This window comes from Cyprinodon tularosa, unplaced genomic scaffold (genome assembly GCF_016077235.1).
Source record: "Cyprinodon tularosa strain WSP-4 unplaced genomic scaffold, ASM1607723v1 ctg17, whole genome shotgun sequence".
Classification (NCBI taxonomy): Eukaryota; Metazoa; Chordata; class Actinopteri; order Cyprinodontiformes; family Cyprinodontidae; genus Cyprinodon; species Cyprinodon tularosa.
In genome coordinates, this window is record NW_024038531.1 from 3,696,835 (window position 1) to 3,712,139 (window position 15,305).

General features: G+C 37.1%; 1 protein-coding gene across 2 annotated transcripts in view; it reads right to left on the reverse strand.

Annotated features, from left to right (window-relative positions):
• The window catches only part of lin7a (lin-7 homolog A (C. elegans)), a 43,095-nt gene extending 33,057 nt beyond the window's left edge, over positions 1 to 10,038 (reverse strand). For both annotated transcript variants that reach the window (XM_038281387.1, XM_038281388.1), the window contains exon 1: positions 9,943 to 10,038. In XM_038281387.1, coding sequence (XP_038137315.1) covers positions 9,943 to 9,979 — 37 coding nt within the window. In that variant the 5' untranslated portion in view covers positions 9,980 to 10,038. The remainder of the gene's footprint in view (positions 1 to 9,942) is intronic.
• Between the last annotated feature and the right edge of the window lie 5,267 nt (positions 10,039 to 15,305).

The window sequence follows — 15,305 nt, forward strand, 5'->3', positions numbered from 1 at the left end:
CAAATTATCTGCCAATTAATGCCAGTCACTCTTTATTTGGATCCTCGTTTAAAGGACATGCTATATTTGTGTTTATAACACCTAATGTCTTTAACTGACATAGTGACAGATTTTCTTTTATTGTTCTGACAAAATTATGGCAGAAATCTCCAGAGTAAATCAGGAAATAAAACAGTGTGATTGGCTTAAGGAGGGAGGAGACAGAGGACGCTCTGAATTTATTGAAGAAAAGCTGCTCCTGGTCAAGTTAGCTCTGGGAGAATGTTACTATGGTAACGGTACGGTAAAGGTTTAGTAAACTCTCTTTGTGAAACGGAAATTCAAGAGTTTCTTTCATTTCAGGTTTGGAAAACTTTGAGTTTTCAGTAAAACTGCTTTGTCACACGAATCCTTGGGGCTGAGCACCACTTAAACAATTAATGTTCCTGTAAAGAATAACTAATTGAATCCTGTCATGTGTTACAGTCTCTATTCTAAGGATTGAGAGTTCTTGTTAAAATTAAGTCTTGATATTTCTGCATTTAATTTGAATTTAATTTAATTTAGCATTTTCTCATATTTTTATCTTTTCCATTTCTTTTTAGTAGGTCTCAGCGCTCAGCATTCAGTCCTCATAGGTAAGCAGCTGTTATGGGTGATTTAAAAAAAAATCAGAATAACTATAATTTTAATATAATCTACCTAACATTTAATTATTATTTCCATTCTTTTTCTGTTTAGATTGGATTATATAGTGTTAAAAATGTGCTAAGCTTAAATATATAAGTTAAGAGAAGGCAAACCCACATTAAAAACTGATGTAACTGGACTAAATTATAAATACTTCTAAAAATTTGTTTATCTTTTACCATCACAGTAGATCAACACATGCACTGTTTTCACCATAAGATAAATTGCCTTAAATCCATCAGAAAATGTGGGGGAAATCTGCTCAAGTCAAGATGTGTATCGTAACAGACTTCTACCAAAGATGACTGAATGTGCTCTCAGACACTGACTCTGTTTCAGACAATGTGTTAATGGTAGCATTAGTTGTTCTAGTCAGCTGTAGCTGAATGGTTCGATACCGCTTATTTTGGTATCGATTTAGCTTCTGCTGGCAAAACTGTAATTTTCTCTTTGAAGTATGTGTGAAAAGCTGAATCAGGATTTTTAATCTTTGGATAAAGAAGTGAAAGCTTATTTTTAGCTTCTCTTCAGATTTCAGTCTCCTGGTAAACAAAAGAAATCTCTGTAGCTGCCTAATATTCTGCCTGTCTAGGAAGCAGGTTTGTTTTTGATATGAATAGTTTTCTAAGCTGTGAACTAACTAAGAGCTGTGTTTTTCACTCTAAATACTTTTTCTAGATGAACATGCAGCATTTAGTTAAGTACTTTTTATAACATCACACTGCCAGATGATTTTTGCATATTATTGCAGGACTAAGTCCTTCTGTTTCTGATTACTGTCACCTCACAACCTGTCTGTAAAATCTACTTTAAAGTACTTCTGTTCTCATTTTTGCCACGGCCAAAATGAGAACAGAAGTAAATGGTAGAAAGTTTAGGTGAATTTGTCACTTTCTCATCTGGTTAAAGGGACTTTAAACTTTGGAAAGCACAGACAAGAAGAGTTTAGTGTTTTGCATCTGATACTTTTTAAAATATTTAACATCTTTATTTCAAGAACAATGGCCCAAAGGTATATCATAATTAAAGAAGAGAAATAAAATGACTTAAAACTAAAAGATACTGAGCTTTGTAGCACTCATGGTAAACCATATGAAGCTACATCTGTAGTTTCATCAACCAGTGGCCCTTTCTTTAGCTTCTCTCACACTAATGAGCCAAAATGAGGACATTCTTACTCTTGCTGATTAAATTACCAAAGTCTTTACAGTGTTTCTTGCTGTATAGTTTTTCATGAAGAATTCATAATTAATGGTTCATATGGTGTTTTTCCCATATTCAAAACATGAAAATTGAAGTTGAACTTTGAACTTATAAGGAATTTCTGAATAATTCATCCTGAAACTGTAACGTCTTAGCCATCATTCTTTAATTTTTTTTTAAATAAAAGACAGATTTTGTTTGTCATTTTGTTTTCACAAGTGTAAAACAAAAATAAATTTCTTTTGGAAACAGCTCACTGGACAATTTCATCTTGCAGCCTAGAAAAATAGTAAATATGACAAAATTTACAGATCTAACAATTAAATGGTGATGCTTTAATGTTAAAGAGATTTTAAAAATGTCAATTAAGGATGACTGTTATTAGTTGGTTAGCAGCTTTTGCAATTCACACTAATTTAAAGCCATTTCCGTTGTTCTGATATAACATAACCCATAATGATTACCATTAAATCTGGAAGAAATTGGTGATTCTTGACAGGTTGAGAACATCAACCCAACAGTTCAGTACGGGGGTGGCAGCATCATGATTTGTGGCTGTATTGATGGAGAAGGACCTCTTAAATAGCTGACATAAGCAGGAAAAAATATAGAGAACTAGAAATATAACCTCTGTAGACACCAAGGAAGTTAAAATCTTTCTCACAAATTCGTCTTCCAAGTATGCAGCTACCGTAAGCAGCAGATTAATTACATAGTGGATTAAGGACAACAAAGTGAAGACACAAGGATGGATGTTTCAGCTTCCCCCAAGTTTCATGCAGCATTATTTTCCCCTCAATAAAAAGAATCAATAAAAACTATGGATATATAGCATGCTTGCTGTGTTTAATAGCCAATCAACCAGAAGCTTTAACTCCTAAGTGTTTCAGAAGGCTGAGTTCATGGAAAATATGCACTAACGATTTAGACTCCCCCCCCACCCCCACCCCCACCCCCCACCCCCCATCTCCCTTGCAAGCAAATGGGAAAATTAAATATTGAAGACGAAGACATTTTCAAAATGTAAACAAGGATGAATCTATTTCTATTGTCAGTTGCTTAGCAACAGTGTTGATAAGCAACAAGAGATTTACATCTTTGAATGCCAAACTGATTATATAGTTTTCGCTGTTGGAAATAGAACCTTATGACATCAGTTTGATTGAAGCACAGAAAGAATAGCTCTAAATTTTAACCATGTTATTATTGGCTGTGTTAACTAGGCGTGTAAAATGTGGAGCGAAAGTATTTGTAACTGCAATAATGCCATTTTTGTGAGGGACTGTCCACACCCGGGACATCGTGTCTTTGAGACACTGCCCATTGCTTCCACAGAAAGAGTATTAAGGTCACGTATTAAGAGACTCTGGGAAAGCTTTTACAATGGTGCTATACCTCTAATTAGCACCTTGCTTCTTTCAAGTGGGCTGTGTGTAATATATAAAAGAGACTTTTTAATTTTATGACTGTGGATGCACTATCTATGCACTCTATTTCTTTTTTGCACACAGTTATTGTTACTCTATGCAGCTTATATGTCTCAGTGGACCAACGTTATAGCAGGTTATAGCAGGTAAATTAATCTTATTTCACCCATTATGAAAAAAAACATTTGTATACCAAAGCATCTGATGCCTAGATGAGTTACAGATAAATCAATCTAATCAGAGAATTGAGGTGACCTCATAGGTTTGCCTGTTGTAATAATTGTGTAATAAAAATTAAAAGTGCACCTATTAGGTTTTCCCAGGCCAGTACCAGCTTCCCACATTGTTTGAAGTCTAACCTGCTGACCAAGTACTGTACAGTATGCTGTGAGTTCTTCACTCTGACTGTTATTTGATCTGCTCTCACTGATGAGAGAAAAACTCACCTGTTTGGTCAGATTGATTGGTTGATCTCTAACATGAACACTGCAACAAACTATGCCGTGAAATCTGTTGCTGTTATTTCTAGAAAGACATCTCCAAGGGAATCCTTTCCCTTTATCATCCCCCAGACTGACTAAAAAAGGTCGACATCATTATTTTTTGTTTAGAGAAAGCTGAGAAGCTGAACAGATCCACGCCGAGATCTAATGAAGGTTTCAGTGCTTGACAAGCCCTCACTACGCTGTTGCTGAGAGGTGTTGGCGGTGGGCAGCATTCCAGTTTCCTGGTATAATTAGTCCTTTTAGAGCAGAGAGCAGAACATGGTGCAATCCATTTGCACGACTCAGACGTGTAATTTTGACACACAGCTGCAATAATGTAAATAAAAGATATCTAGATGAGTGGCTGAGCACATTAAACAGGAAGATGTGGTAATATCTCAACAACCTCTTAAAATGTCTGACTCGGATACAAGGTGAACTCTTGTACTCCCCAGTGGCAGATGTCAGAAGGTCTAAATTACCTCCTTAGATTCCCCCTAAGATCTTTTCTACCTTTTGAATCTCATGAATGAGAATAAAATGTGTTGAAAGAGGATCCTGTAATCAACATCCAGCACCCTTACCCACTTTGACCTGTCTGCCCTTGATGCCCTCAGCATCTCTGCTCCTAAATGCAACTACAGAAACTGAAATGTTCACATTCAAAGTGGTTGAAATGGGCCAATAGAGTTTTACCAACCAGGGCTTGTTCACATGCCAAGGGAATTAGCTCTAATTTAGTCGACTGTGACTATGCTCTCATAGCTCGACAAATCTCTCCTAGAGGGCTAATAGCTCCTGCAGGAGCCTGGATTGAAGATGGAGAAAGAACACATCTTACTCCTAATGTCCTCTTCATCCTCCAGTAATGACAGGGCAGTGTCCCCGCAAGACAATTACTCCAGAAACCACTTATTTGTGCATTAAGAGGTAAGAGGGACGTAAACATGTCAGCAACTTCTGAATCCCTTCAAACCTTTAATATGAACGCTGAGATATAACCCAAAACTGCAACTGGTGAAGAAGTTATGATCTCATTAAGGTAAAACCAGGTCAGGCAAAAAAAACAACAACAACAAAAGGTGTTGTGCTTTGAGGCTGCAATACCAATATGAGAACCTCACAAGTGGAAAGTGCGATGTAGTGAATTTATTTCAATAGATTCAGACGTGAAGCTTGAAAGCTTTACATGCTTTCTTCAGAATCAACAGACTGGGCTACAAGGCTTTCTTCCTCAGCACAAGGCGAAATAAACGTACCTCCAATTGAATCCAGTCATTAATCCTGTCTACAAAAATCACAGCAGAAACTTGCAGCTGGTGTAAAGTCATCAAAACCATTTTCATTATGCTGCCATCTATCTGTTTGTATTGCAGGGTGGATAAAGGTAAATTAAAATAATTATTTTAAACCAAATGCCGTATGTTAATTTTTTTTTTGTTAGACATTTGTTTAGATCAGAAAAAGGAATTACATTATGTGAAAGTCAGCTTAAAAATAATTATTTTTATCAGTAAGATATTTTGTTGTTATAGTACACAGGTACAACAGGTACAAACACATAAAAAAGAGAAAAAAGACACTTTAAATCCATGAAAACAAAATCAAGTAGGATACCTTCTCTATTAAAAGTAGATAACAAATCCAGTTAATTAAACTTGGAAATGCTACATTTGAACTGAAAATAATGCAGGTTTTGTGTTGAATAAGTTGGGAGATGCAGTCAAGGATTAAAGCTGAGACTTTTAATCCTATTAAGAAATAAAACCGTTTCCAAAACACTGCAATAATTGGTGTCAAAACAAAAACGTTGGACAAGTTTCTGTGATGTACAAAGATTTAAAAAAAAATAACACATTTCCTACACGATAATAAAACCTAGAAAAACCCAGTTTCTCATATAGATAACCTGTATCCCAAAATAATTTCAGAACAAGGAAATGAGAAGATTTCAAGCAGACATGCACAACCTTCTGTGCATTTGAAAAAAGATACCACTGTCCTTCGAAACTCAGCATCCCTGTAAACATAGAAGTGGCAGCATTTTGCTGTGATAGATTTGATGAAAAGATTAATGGGGCTAAATAGAGAAGCCTTGGAAAAAAAATTTTTGCAAAAGACTTGGAACTGGATGCATTTTATAGATGCACTCCTCCTACATCAAATTGCCAGTGTGTGTGGAGCAAACTTTCAAAGAAAAATGCACAAAGTATTATGTAATACCATAGATGTGATTAAGTGGTAAAGTCTAAAGTACCGCAAGAGATTTTCAACTGTATCTGAAGCAAAAGGTGGTTGTAGGAATTATTAATTCAGAGGGAGATACAGATGCACACCACACTTTTCAGATTTTTTTGCGGCACAACTTTTTCTCTCAACTTACAGTTCTGAATTACTTTATGTAGACTTTTTGCTTTAAATTTGACTTTCATACTTTGTGTTTTAGTCAAGGGGCGGAGCTAAATGGGGGGCCAGGGGTGGCCATGGCCACCCTTAGCCAATCATTATCCACATGACAACCCCTGCAATTCTTTCCCCTCTAATACAGATGGTGGCAGCAGTAATACTCTCAAGCGGACTATCCAAGATATTTTAATTTTTCATATATTAACAATAACTTGATTAAAAAAAACACTGTGGTTAATTATGCAAATCAATATACTAATATCAAAGGTGATAAGTACAGAATTCATGCTCTTTTCAGAACTTGATTTTCTGTTATATGGGGTAAAAAGAAAATGATGCATCTCTGCAAGTGATCTAGGACTCTTTAGTGAAATAATTGATAAAAAACTATTTTAATAAAAATGTATTAAATAATCAATTTATGTAGATTTCAGTACATTTAAAAATAAATTTTATGCATTTTATTGATAAAAGTAGGAAAGTAATGACAATGGCAAAGATGTTCGCGGCAAAACTCAAACCTGAAAGAATTTTATCCAATATACCTTTTATCTAGAAAGCAGGGATGTTTAAATATATGCATCTATTTGTTAGCAAAGGCTGTAGGAAAGTATAATTTATCTTTATTTAGAAAATATGGATGTTGTGCTCGTTTATTTTCCTGTTGGAACAGTGTAGATTGACCCTGAGGTCATGGCGCCTATTCGCTTTCGGCCACCCCTCATTGTACATTGGTTATTGCCTGATCAACCTTATAAAATTTTCTGGCTACGCCTCTGGTTTTAGTTGGATTAAATGTGAATAAGCTAAACAATTATCAATACTCTCTGTGGCTCTGTGTACTATTTAGAATATATTTTTGATGTTTCAGATCTAGATGCTTTTTAAACCACATGGTTCTCAGCATCTGCTAGAAGTTTCTGTAGCTTTCCTTTCAGCTTTTACTGTTTCCTTTTTGGAAGTGTTGGGATTCATGGGTCATCCCTTCTTGATAATTAAATCCCTGCCTTTCTGAGAATGCCAACACTTCATTTCTATTGTTCTCTGCCATGTGTGCTAATCACAGCCCTTTCCTTTAACAATAACAGGAAGGAGAATTAATTTTAGATCTTTTTCATCCTGCAGCAACCCAGCAAGCCCAGTGGAAATGAAAATATGCAGTTCATTTCCTCCCAGTGAACATTTATCAAACTCCAAAACTGAAACTTATGCTCAACACAAGAGGAGATAACCTTTTCATTAGCAATTATAGAGTTTTCTCCAAATTGGCTGCACATAGGCAAAAGGAAGTCTGTAATAGAGCGTCTTTCTGATGGCTCCTATGGAGAACTATCATTACCACTGCTCCTGGTGTTACACAGCTGCCAGCAGCTGACTGGTCTAATTCATACCACAGCATGCGTAACCCTCCCCCTCCTCCCACTCTTGCAGCAAACACGCTGAGGTCACAAGTGAATCACTGCCCTAACAAATGACTAAGATCAGATATGGCTTAATGTAGATATTGGAAGCTATAATTTTTGACTTTGCAGTTAAAATAGCTGCTTGCCAGGACAGTAAAACACATCCTTATAAGTCTGTCAAATGTAAAAGAAGCAGGAGAAGCTCACTCTTTTGCCTTGTGCAGTCTTTGGCTCATTTCATTAACTCAGCACGCATTAGAGCCTACTTTTGCAACCCGCAGACAGTGCACCACTAAAGCTTTATAGTCTACAAACCGTAAACTGAAGTGGAAAGCAAATTGCAGCTGTAACAAAAGAATAAAGACTGTTTTAAAGCAGAATCAGTTTGTGCCTCATCATATCTCTCAATAAAAAAGGAGACATATCCATCAGTCTAACTTGCCTGTGCAAATTCTCAGTCAGGTTATAGCAACTTCTAAAGAGGCAGCATGCTTTTTGCTCCGTTTTTCTGAAAATTATTTAACATCTATACAGGCGTATTTGTTCATTCTGTCAGCGGAGGTCGCTCTGGTCACTTCGTATCAAACTTTTTGACCAACATGCAAAATGCTTTCTTTCAAGTAGAAATGACTTTTGCACATCTCTTCATACACACCATCCCCATTATAATGCACGTAGGTGGCACCATCATGCTGTTTATGGTATATCAATCATGCACCATGGAAATATAGGCCGATATCAATATTCTCACACTAATATTACCCTTTTAACACAGAAAATAAACCCAGCAAAGTTGACATTTAGCATATGGCCTGCATTGTTTTAACAAACATCGGACAACCAATCACCATCTGCTCTGAAACTAAAACAGTAGCTAGATGGAAATAAAGATTTGTATTAATGTTAGAGGTGTCAAGTAACGAAGCACAAATACTTCATTACTGTACTCAAGTACACGTTTTAGTTATCTATACTTTACTCCAATTATTTTTCTTCCTACTTCTGACTTCTACTCATTACATTTTCACATAAGTATCTGTACTTTCTATTCCTTACATTTTTAAAACAAACGTTATTCGTTACTCTTGACTTCGGCTTTATGTTTATAAATGTTTGTTTCACGTCATGTGCGCCATCCAATGCAGATCATTGGCTCCATCTACAACTAGTGAGAACTAGTGTCATTGGATGAGTCATATAACGCAAACACTCATTGGTTAGCTGAAGGAAATCATCAGAAGCAAGCAGGTGTTCTTCAAACTGTAAACGAATTGTCTATGCCATGCTACAATGTCATATTTAGAAAAAGATGTTGAAATATCTGAAAGGTTGGACACAGGGGAGAGCGTATCGGGAGATGGAGACCAACAAGACCTCCCTCATCCTTGGTCCTATCTCAAAGAATTCAAAACAGTCAAAAAAACGAGCTTTAAGTTCATATCGTGGCATCTGGCTGTTTTTTTTTTTAAAAGGTTAGTTTATACTTTAAGTCGTTTTTGGAGCACATACTTTTTCACTTTTACTTGAGTATATATATATATATATATATATATATATATATATATATATATATATATATATATATATATATATATATATATATATATATATAGTATATATATGTATGTGTGTGTGTGTGTGTGTGTGTGTGTGTGTGTGTGTGTGTGTATATGCATATATATATATATATATGTATATATATGTATGTGTGTGTGTGTATATGCATGTGTGCATACCCATGTTTGTATGTATGTATAAAGTCACCTGGCTCATAGATAATATCTGTTTGCGCTTCCATAATAAGGACCCTCTTGATCTTTACATTGCCTGTCTAGGCATTAACCTGTGTGATGTGTGTGTAGATGGGGGGGGGGGGGGGGGGGGGGTCATGGGTGCGGGGTTCACCTGCACAGCTCCAACACAAACTTGTCTCCAGCCTAATAAAGTAGACGGCCAGCCTTCCTGTGTACATACCATAAAGCAGCCTGTGGTGGGACATCACATTACCGAATGGGTTACATAATACAGATGACGATGAGAACTGAGCACAGTAAAGCGCACAGAACACCAGTCAGAGGTTTTATATCCATAAACACCGCAAACGGTAGAAAAACAGAAAACTCCGATCAGCCAGCATGAAGCCAGCTGACGGCTCTCGCCTCATTTACCCGGAGATCATTTTTCCTTTTGAAAAAACAAACCGTTCAGACAACATTAGGAAATTCGAAACGGAAATAAATCCAACACCGATTATTATTTCCTTGAACTTTCGGACCTGTGTCTTTAAGAGAAAGAGGGAAAAGGCTCCAATAAAGCAGAGTCCGAATCGCGAAGCTCCGAGCGCCTTACCTCTTTCCAGTGTGAGCGGCTGGACCACTGTCGCCATGACTGCTGTTTACTGGAGACTGGAGAGAGTACAGGAGCTGCAGCATCACAGACAGAGAGAGGGAGGCTGGGAGTGGTTAGAGGAGGAGGACCGAATCTGCATCCATCCTCCTCATCACCTGCCGCTCTTTGCAGCCACTAAACTATTAGATTTTAAAGTCAGAATTCTGAGAAAAAAAACACAGAATTCTGAGAAAAAAGTCAGAATCCTGAGATTAAACTCAGAAGTCTGAAAAAAAACCAACCTCAGAATTCTAAGATTAAGGTCAGAAATCTGAGGGAAAAACTCAGAAGTCTGATTAAAAACACAGAATTCTGAGAAAAAACACAGAATTCTGAGATCAAAATCAGAATTCAGAGATTAAAGTAAGAATTCTGGCGGGAAAAAAAATCAAAATTCTGAGATTAAAGGCAGAATTCTAAGATTGAGGTCAGAATTCTGAGGAAAAAACACAGAATTCTGAGTTCAAAATCAGAATTCTGGGATTAAAGTAAGAATTCTGTGTGTGTGGTGGGGGGGTGGGGGAATCAGATCTCGGAATCAGAATTCCGAGATTAAAGTCAGAATTCTGAGAAGAAAGTCAAAATTCTGGGAAAAAAGTCAAAATTCTGGGAAAAAAGTCAAAATTCTGGGAAAAAAAAAGTCAAAAGTCTGAGAAAAAAGTCAGAATTCTGAGATTCAAGTCAGAATTCTGACTTGAATCCCATAATTCTGGATCTTAATGTAGATGGGCACCATTAAGGAAGAGATGTGGAAGCTCTCAGCTTCACTGACAAAGATGTGAGTTGTTTCGGAGGGCCAGTAACACATTTTTACATACAAAATGACAATAAAAGTTGTCAAGGTCTAACTCTAAAATCATTCAACAACACCCCAAAGATTGGGATTGATAGGTTTAAATATTGCTTTGCTGTGGAAGCTGCTCTTTAACATGATGTAGTTTTTAAGGCTGTTTTCTCTGCACCAGTCCATGCATTTGTACTTTGCCAAAGCCAGTTTTAACTACAGCTAAAGTCCTTTAGGATGTGCCTTTGCCATATTTTTACATCTTGAGATTGTTTCCCAATTAAATTATGCAAAATAGCTCCAGATCGGTCAAAATAAGATTTGCCAGGGATGTCAGTCTTTTCTTAAAGAAGCTATCCTAACCTTTGCTGCTTTGACCTTAAACATTGCATGGAGTTTTGTCAGTATGTTTACGTTTGCTGTCCTTCTGAATAATGAGCCTCCCCTCGCTGCCTGTTACCAAGGTTTCTTTCCACATTTATGTGTGCATAGGGACAATTTCTTCAGGAAGATATGACTATAGACAAAAAACCTGTTAAGCTACGTTCACACACAGGTCTTGATGTTCGATTATAATCCTTTTTTTTGTAAATCCAATCTTTTAGGCATTGTCTTATTCTAATAATTAAATGTGATTGATATCACATTGCGGAACATCAAAGCGACCCGCAAACACTGAGGAGGAATGTAGACGTCACACAGCACTTCATGGTTTACAAAAGTAATGATGCGTGGGACTCCCCAAAAAATATTACTGTCAATTCCAGTGTCTCCGTGTTATCAAGTCTTGAGCAATACAAACTGATAGTATCATGGCCCCATAATTAGTATTTAGGGCCACTTGCAAAGTTATCAGTGACTCCAGATGCTTTGAAAGCTATCGAATACATAGCTGGTTTATTTCCACATCTGGAAGTAGCTTGAATCTGATTTATTTGGGGAAGTAAAAAGATCTGATTTGCTCCCTTAAGGCTGCCATGAAAAAGTCAGACCTATGTGCCTTTTCTATACTGCAAATAAACAATGGAAAGAAATAAATAAATAGAACATACTATAAAGAACCAGCTTGACACAGTAAATCGACTCAATTATTGTAGTAGAGTGCAGTTTTTGAGAACCTTGCACTTTAATTGAGCAGTGCAGTCATTACTTTCACTATACTCCACTACTTTTCTATAAAGGCATTTATTAATGGCTACTTCTATTGGTTGCATTATTTGCTTGTATTTTGTCCTTATTTGTGTGATTGTTGTGGTAGGAGCATGGAGGCAATGAGCAGCTCTTCGACTGTCCATCCATCCATCCATCCATCCATCCATCCATCCATCCATCCATCCATCCATCCATCCATCCATCCATCCATCCATCCATCCATCCATCCATCCATCCATCCATCCATCCATCCATCCATCCATCCATCCATCCATCCATCCATCCATCCATCCATCCATCGTCAAACTTATCCCAAGTAGGGTCGCATAGGTCGTGAGTCTACGGGCGAGAGGCGGGGAACACCCTGGACAGAATTGGATCATACAAATTATCAGTTTGTATGAAATCGTACGAAAAGTTATGCACAGTATTTTGTACGTTTTTGACGTTTTTTTCGTCGTATTCCGTCGTATTTTTACGTCTTGCCTCGAGACAAGATATCCGTGCGCATGCGCATCTTATGCACCATTCAATAACATAAAATTTAACATACAATTAACCCTAACATACAAAACAGCAAGCAACCTAGTGAGAGACATCATGAAGTAATTATTGCACTGTCCGTCCCAGTTTTACGTCCGTCCGCTGATCTGCTTTTTTCGTCTGTCTGGCTGCGCATGCGCACTGATATGTTTTGTCGAGGAAAAACGTCAAAAACGTACGAAATACTGTGCATAACTTTTCGTATGATTTCATTCAGGGGCAAACTGCTGCTGAACAGTGCTGCAAGGAATTTGCCAGAACATTCAGCAAACCAGCTATAACCAGCAAAAGGCAAAACTCTCCTACTCATCCTTACATCTTTTCCCAAAAAAACCCTATAAGACCCGTAATGCTGTTGCATGCAGATGATGTTTTCTAAATGACGACAGAGCACCTTATATTAAATTTGACAAGAACATTATTGTTGTTTCCAATGTTACAGCCAAACTGTTTAGTTCATACTAGGAATAATCTCAATGTTCTAATATCTCTGCAGAGGCTGTGCTCATTATTGCTCCCCACAAATATAAAGGAATTCTTTATTGCCATAATAAAGAGCTGAGTCGGGCAGGAGCCATTAGACCAGAGGCGAGCAGCAGGGACATTCATACGGTCTTCACAGGTTTGAAGAAATTATAAAGGCTGATATGAGTTGCAGGGGAAAAAGGCACAGATATTATAGAATAACTTGCACATACACATATTGCAATAAGAAGCACAGAGATATAGCCTTGTGTCAGGGCACAGACCAGGTTGTTTCTTTATTAATTCCTTACATCTGTGCTGTAACGTGTGACTAAAACATTGATGTGTTTAATGTTGTGTCACGTTCTATAGTATAGTCCATTAAATTAATGCTTATTACCCTGATATCCTTATCAGTCCAATTTCCGTTGTTTGTGCTAAGTAATCATGCGCTTGCAGTAACAGCCTTTTACTTAATATTCCAGGCTCAGCTTAATGATGTGGCTTCTATCCCTGCAAACATTAGTCATTTTGTCGTCACAACAAGAGTTTGGCAGCTAAAACTTTAGCTAGAAGAACTAAAGTCAGTCAATAATGCTAGACTCTGACTATTATGTGCTTATTTAATCATTAAGGAGAGATGCAATTGAAGGCGAGAGAATGATGTGATAAAATCACTTCATAGACCTCAAAAATGACCTCACTTATGATAGAAAACACATTTCTGACATAAATCTAAAAGCAAGATATAATCTACAGAACATTTTCCTTTTAGGTCCAAATAATGCACTTTGTTGTTTTTCTTTATACCATTAAATCAAAAATAAATTGTATTGAATTTCTTGTTTTGTTTTAAAACATCTCATGGGTTTAAACATTCTTGCAGGACACAGCATGCTTAATAGATATTTTTTTTCCAAGCAGTTACAGGAGGAGCCCTCCATCTTACACCCAGATTTGTGATTTCAGTCATTACAAAGTCAAGATGTATGATTGCTTTAACAATTTCTACTCTTCAGGACACACTTTCAATGTGATTATCTGGGGAAATTTGCACCTATTTAGCTATAAAAGCTCAAGAAAAGTCATGGATGTTTTTACTTGGAGCAAATATTCCTTTTTATCAGGAAATGTTTTTAACCACAGATGCAGTTCTGTGGAGATTTTCCATAACAAGCTAAAAGCAGCAGTTGTTTGTGCAAAGGGGCACTGAATCACTTAGTTTCTCTAATAAATAATACATTGCTAAGCCATATAGCAATCCACAATACCTGACAATAGCATACTTTTTCCTCAAAGGTTGCATTATAGCTGAACTGGAAACATAATTTCTGTTTATTTTACTGATTCAAAATTCTATTAACATATTCTGTAGGTTTGCATTTTGCATATGTCTGTGCATAATTTGTTTTTAATTGTATCCAAGCAATGCATGCAGGTATTACACCTCCGATGGCTGAAAACACGCTTAATATTGAGGTAGACTGTTGAGCACTGAGCCCTTCTTCCTCTTATCTGCTTGTCGGGCTACATGCGCTGCGTATGGACTGATGGGGAATAAATGATGGCAGTGAACCGAAGTCGAAGGGCTTAAGGATTAATCTTGATGTTTACGTGCCACTATAGAGTCAAACCAGACTCTCCTTGGTTACTGTACATCAGCTGCCAAATGGGGTCTGCAGTACTCCCACTATCATTAGAGCCAGTAGAAGTCAAGCGTAAAAAAAGAAAACAAAAAAAGAAAACTAGAACATTTCTGGTTATTAAGAAGCTAAGGAAGCGTGGTGTGTCACATGGGTAACAAATTTTGCCGTCACATATTCAGGATAGATGTGAAGAAAGGCTATGGACAAGAGCCAATAAGAATAACTATACATACAGAGCCATACTATAGGTCATTTATTTTTTTGTGCATGACAGAAAATAAAAGTCTGTGAGCTTATACCCTTGTCAGCCGCATTAGCTTTAACCTCACTTCTGGATTTGAATAATGCTTCTATTTTTAGATGAATATTACACGATGATGATCTGTTTTTAACTTATCCTCTTTCTAAACCTGCACACTCATAACTCCTCAGGTAGTATATGCTGGTGCATTCCATCCTTCCCAACCAGCTGTTTGCTGAGTTGATGTGTTTAGTGGATGGCTGGGTTGGTGGATAGAGGGTAGGGGCTTAGGGAGCAACCAGAAGGAGGCCACTGTGAGATTACAGGCTCACCCATGTGGGCTCTAATACAGTTTTGCTTTTTTTTTTTTTTTTTTTAGAGGTGGGATTATATTGCACTGCTTAATGGCCTCCCACAGCAAGGCAAGTGATTTCTCAAAGGCGTTTCCTTATCCTAAAGGACACACAAGAAGCCATGGAGACGGACCAAATAC